At 48.5% G+C, this 5,368-nt stretch overlaps 1 protein-coding gene across 21 annotated transcripts; it reads right to left on the reverse strand.

Moving 5' to 3' along the window:
- On the reverse strand, nt 1–4,155 carry ARMCX1 (armadillo repeat containing X-linked 1). 21 transcript variants are annotated; one of them, XM_067023213.1, is made up of 6 exons: nt 4,018–4,137; nt 3,608–3,676; nt 3,008–3,110; nt 2,139–2,253; nt 1,399–1,885; nt 1–761 (listed from the first exon to the last, which is right to left on the reverse strand). In XM_067023213.1, exons 5-6 carry the CDS (start codon nt 1,753–1,755, stop codon nt 708–710), a joined length of 411 nt encoding a protein of 136 aa, XP_066879314.1. In that variant the 5' UTR covers nt 1,756–1,885; nt 2,139–2,253; nt 3,008–3,110; nt 3,608–3,676; nt 4,018–4,137; the 3' UTR covers nt 1–707. The 21 variants fall into 21 exon arrangements, with proteins under 21 accessions (XP_066879314.1, XP_066879318.1, XP_066879315.1 ...); XM_067023217.1 differs by having other exon boundaries at nt 3,608–3,673; nt 4,018–4,115; XM_067023214.1 differs by having other exon boundaries at nt 3,008–3,170; nt 3,608–3,673; nt 4,018–4,108.
- Between the last annotated feature and the right edge of the window lie 1,213 nt (nt 4,156–5,368).

Consider the following 5,368-nt stretch of genomic DNA (forward strand, 5'->3'; position numbering starts at 1 on the left):
GCTGGTTAAAACACACAACTTTATTGATGAAACACAAGATTAACAAATGTAAACCAATACAAAAGTATAGCTTATTCGTGATTAGTTCGCTGTCAGTTTAAGTAGAGGAAAGAGTAAAAATATCTCAATCTAGGTAGCAAGATGGAATCAATAAATGCTTTCTTTGTACAAGCTCTAGTATTCATCTGACATCCTTAAAATGGTCTAGCCTAAAACCAGCCATCACAACCAGCATCATTGTTGATATGTGATATTCATTATTCCAAAATAGCAGCTGAAAGGATCTCTTTGCCATAAAAGCACAGTGAAAAGCAGAGAATTTACAAAATGCATTGTTCCCAAGTGCAAACTAAAAACATTACCTCAGTATTGTTTGGGACAGACCCCCAGTTAAAGTTTGGTCAATACTTTTAGGACTTTTACTTTCACGACCAGATCACTGTGATTTGCTAATGCTTTGATTTTCTTAACACACACTCCAGATTCTTTGAATAAGAAAAAAAGTGAACTTCTGCTGAATTCTTTCCTGGATGAGGCAAGCCCTTCATTTTTTATGTTGTCATTTATATTCTCAAATAGGGTAAGGATATTAAGAAGAATCTCTCTGTCCCATTCTTTATTAAAGAGGGAAATCAATTCTGATGGTACTTTACAACTGACCAGCTCTCTTGTCATGGCTGGATTTTCAGTAAAGTTTATGATTAGTTTCATAATCTGAATCTTGGTGAAGTAATTTCCCAGGAATAACAAAGCAAAAAAGTCTGGAAAAGAATAGGAAAGCAAATGTTGGTAGTGATTTGTCACAGTCATGTTGGTTAACAGTCTTAGACCAGCCATCTGCACAGCTGAGTCCAAACGACAGATCATGGTGTCATCACACACTTGACTGATATATGTCTTAATCTTGCCCTGATTTTCCGCATTCACACTCAAGTTATTAAGGGCATTGTACGCCTTTTCCCTAATAATGGGATCTTTCGTTTTTATCAGTTTTGCAATAATTGGGAGACCACCCAATTCACGAATGGCATTTTGGTTAAATGAATATGCTGCATTGTTACCGAGAGTGACCAAGGCTACTTCCTGAATAAAAGGATCGTTAGTTCTTTCTAGGATGTTAAGGACCTTTTGAAGGTCAGTAGCACCCAGAATATCATCAATTTTATAGGGAAAGTTGAACTTGCCCCTTCGAACAGGCCAAGATGTAGCTGGAGTCCTGGTGCTCTTACCTCTGGTCCTTCCCTTGGACTTGCCACTAGTCCTGCCCCCAGCCCTAGCTCCATTCCTCACAGGGTGGCAGCCTCCACCCCTGACTCCTGGGCAGGGTAAACCAGGTGTAAGGGTCCTGGTCCCGGAGATGGTACCCAACCTGGCCCCTTTGCCCACCTTTGCACTTGCCTGTTCCTTCAGGGTGCTGAAAAGGGCCTTGGCCTTGGCCTCTAGGCCACCTCCACTCTGGGCCTTCAAGTGGGCCTCTGCCTTTACATCAGGTCCACTCCTGAGTTCCACGGACTCCTCAGCCTTGGCCTTTGAGTCACCCTGAAGTCTGGCTCCAGCCCCTGCCCCAGCATTAGCCTTAGCTCCTTTCCCAGTCTCTGCAATATCGCTAGATTCCTCCTCATCATCGTCATCGTGGTCGTCCCAGATTTTCTCGCTCTCATCTCTTCCCCAGGTCAGTCTGTATACGCAGTAGCAGGCGCCAGCACCGATCACTACACCAGCGGCCAAGCAGCCAGCTTCCCGAGTTCGGCCCATGCTGCCGCGAGTGTCTGGAGGGTTTGCTCTGGCCAGAAGAGTGCTCCCAAGTCAGGGGGCAGGGGGAGGGGGCTGTGGAGTCTTCAGCTACAGCCAGCAGGCTCTGCTGCAGCTACAGATACTGGGGGACCTAAGAATGAAAGAAAGATTTGAGGCTTCAGTCTCCTCCTTCTGTGCCTTCGCATGCAGACAGACTGAACTACAGACCTACAAACAGACAATACAAATGGGGACATGGCAGGGACTCAAGGGTAGATCACTGATTCCTTTTTATAATCAGGAAGGTAATTTTGAAAATTTTCACCACCTCCAGATTCTCCAACCTCATGTTCAACCACCCCACCCCAGTATGTTAAATTTAAGATAGCTAATCAGTTCCCTACCTCCCCTGCCCCTCCAGATGTCCTGGGGGCAGTGGCAGCCCCACATGCACCCGCAGGGGACCAGGCAGTTTCTTCCTTCTACTTCTTGCCTGGAAGTACACTGAGTCCTGCAAACCTGCATACAAAGCGTTGGGGGGAGTGGTGCTGAGAGCTCGTGGGACAGACAGATGAACCTCACCCGAGATGGGACACACGTTCCTCTGCGGAATCACTGGCCCTAGTCTCACGGAGCCCAATGTTTCCCACGTACGGTTCCCCTCCTCTCCTCACTGAGCTGCGACTTTGAAGTTCGTTATGACCCGCCCCCCACCCCCCACCCCGTTCCTTCGATCTCCTCCAATCCTCCACTCAGCCCCCACCCCCAAAAGTCACTGCCTTCGAAGGTGACTGCCACAACTCCTTCCCTGTAACAAAATGGATGGTGGTGGAGGGAGAGTGTCTAGAAGCCAGACAGGCGTAAAATGCACAAAAGTCTCGAACTCTGCCCTTGCCTCCGCCACCCCCACCAACTCAGATGTACCAGGATACTCCTACCCCCACCCATTATATCCACTGCTCTGGAGCAATTTCCTTCCTCCCTCATCTCGGTTTCCGCCTCCAACTAACCTAAGGACTGACAACTCTGGGACCAAAGAGTAATTTGGAGAAAGGTCCTCCCCACCCCCACCCCAGGACTCTCGTGACACCTTTGTCCTCCCAGCCACTTCTTTCCGTGCAGAGCACTTTCTTTTGCAAGCTCCGCAATGGTCCAGAGAGAAGAGGAGGAGGGGTATGTGGGGGAGGTCCACGGGCCCACTGGAGTTTGCAGTCTTCACCATTCTCCAGCCCAGGGATCCCTAAATAGTGCCACCACTCTCACTCTGACATACTTGTTTCTGGACAGTCTTCCTCTTCTTCCTGCTCCTAGAGTTGGACTGGCCTTCAGCCGCAAGATCCAAAAACACAGACAGGCGACAGGGCAGAGACAGATTGCTAGGCAGACAGAACAGCACTTAAGACAGTCCCAACACCAGCCTTTCTGAATCCAAGGTCCTGGTTGTCAAACAGATTTCACCTTTTGGTCTCTCACCCTACCCCCACTTCTCAGGACTCTGCTGACCGCAGCCCTCTTCCAGCAAGGGCGTCTATCCACCCCCTCCCCCAGCCCCCAGTCCCAGCCCCAGCCCCAGCCCCAGCGGTCGGCCATTTTCCCAGGAAAAACCACACCCCTTTCGAACAACTGGAAAGAGGGGAGGTGGGGCAAAGGAGTGAGAAAAACCGGAGGAGCAAAAGAAAACCCAAAGATCTCTTTGATTCCCCTGCCCGACGCAGTCTCAGCCCCAACGACAACTATGTTTCCTGTACGCGCTGTCATCTCCTATTTCCTATATAAAAGAGCAGGGAGGTAACTGGGGAGTCAGTAATGCGCCTGAGTTAGGAGGAGGACCCCAGCCATCCCCGCCCTTCTGGGGGCCGCGGGGCAATCCCACCTTTACACTGACTTGCAGGGGTTCGGGGCAGATTCTTTATTCCTTTGCTCCGAGTGGTACAGCGCCCTACTGAAAGACACGGGGAATGACAAGACAGACGCCCAGCCCCAAGATACTGGCTTGCTAGATGGACCAGCACACAGGACAAGAATCTTAACATCGGCCCTTTCCGATTCAAGGCCCTGGATGCCACAGGTTTCAGGTTTCCCCCCTCCTGGTCTGGGGTCTCCCCTGGAATCTGGCCCCCAAGGTCCACCATTCTTGTTCTGGAAAGGGCCGGGGATAGTGCAAGGGTGTGGAGAAAGCGAGCCTCGTCCTTCTTTAGTCTCCACCCTCCGCTACCCGCACAGCGGGAATCCCCCGGGCAAGCACCCATCCACACATAGACTGGCTGGGATCAGGGCAGTTACCTCCTCCTCCTCTCCTGGCCACAGGCCCGCCAGCCCTCGAGGTAATAGGGAGATGGCAACCGGACCAAGCGAAAGACCGGGATTAGAAGGACGTCTGCACACGTCGGCTCCTGCTCACGTGACAGCCACGTCACTCGTGAGCTCAGAACCCCAATTACCACTCCCACCAGCAGTGCGGCAGGAGCTGGCCCACCCCTTTTCTTTCCCTTCACAGCAGGTCCTGCCACTCATTTTCCTCTGCCAATCCCAGAAACCAGAAGTAGCTTATCTTGTGGTTGGCATTTGCCTTTCTTTGGTTAGCAGAGAGAAACTACATCTGCTCCCATGTCCATTGGTCTTTTCTTCCTCTTTGAGGAATAATTTTTCTCTCCTTTACTCCCTGTCCACCCACCTCTCCCTTCACCCCCCCAACAACGTAGCCTCAATGCTCAGCGTTTCCCCTGCACCCCTATACGAAACAGGATTCAAGATTTCAGAAAAGGATATGGGTAGTGGGAATGTCTTACTTTCTTAAACTTTTCTGTTCATTTTTTAAAAATCAGTAATGCATTACTCTTATATTGAGAAAATAAAATGATGCTATCTTCGTTTGACTGGAGAAGAATTTAAGTCGGAGGGGAAAACCCAAAAGGCCTCGCTAATTTTACTATATTGATTTATAACCCAAGGAAAATGTTTCCACTGGTTACAGTCAAAAAGAAGCTTTCAAAACGTAGTAACCTGTTTTAAAATGGAAAACTGCTATTTTTCACATGGTCTATGAATTAGTCCACAAAGATGACTAGTTGTCTAATCTTTGCCATTTTACATAAATGATCTCTTACTTTTTCTAATTTTGGATCAACTTACAATTTGATAAAACAAAAACAATAAAATGTTGTATTGTTTGATTAAAGAAAGACATGCATTCAATGTTCCAAAGTCTTGGCTGACTGCTGTGTGAACCTCTTGTGATTTGATGGCTGTTCTGAACACCTGCCCCAGATTAGCTTTTAGTCTACTAAAGCTGAGGAAGCTGAGGGTATGAGGGATGCAGAAATCATCCGATCTTCCCGGCCTTGTCAAGAAGGAAGGGTAGAAGGTGATGCCCTCCCATCTCTCCTATATTCCAGATCTTCTCATCCCCTGCATTATAGAACCTGACTCTTTTTGCACACTCTAAAAATATACATGGACAGGTGACCAAAGTGGTAAATGCCACCTTTACTCAGGTGACAAAACTGAGTAAACACCTTTGACTTCTTTCCTCTCTCCCTCCCTCAAATTCCCACAGAGATAACTCAAGGATGCAAAGAAGGGACTGCTGTTCCCACCTACTCCTGCAGCTGCAGGTTTCCATGAAGCCTAGAGA

The sequence above is a fragment of the Kogia breviceps genome, chromosome X (assembly GCF_026419965.1).
Source record: "Kogia breviceps isolate mKogBre1 chromosome X, mKogBre1 haplotype 1, whole genome shotgun sequence".
NCBI lineage: Eukaryota > Metazoa > Chordata > Mammalia > Artiodactyla > Physeteridae > Kogia > Kogia breviceps.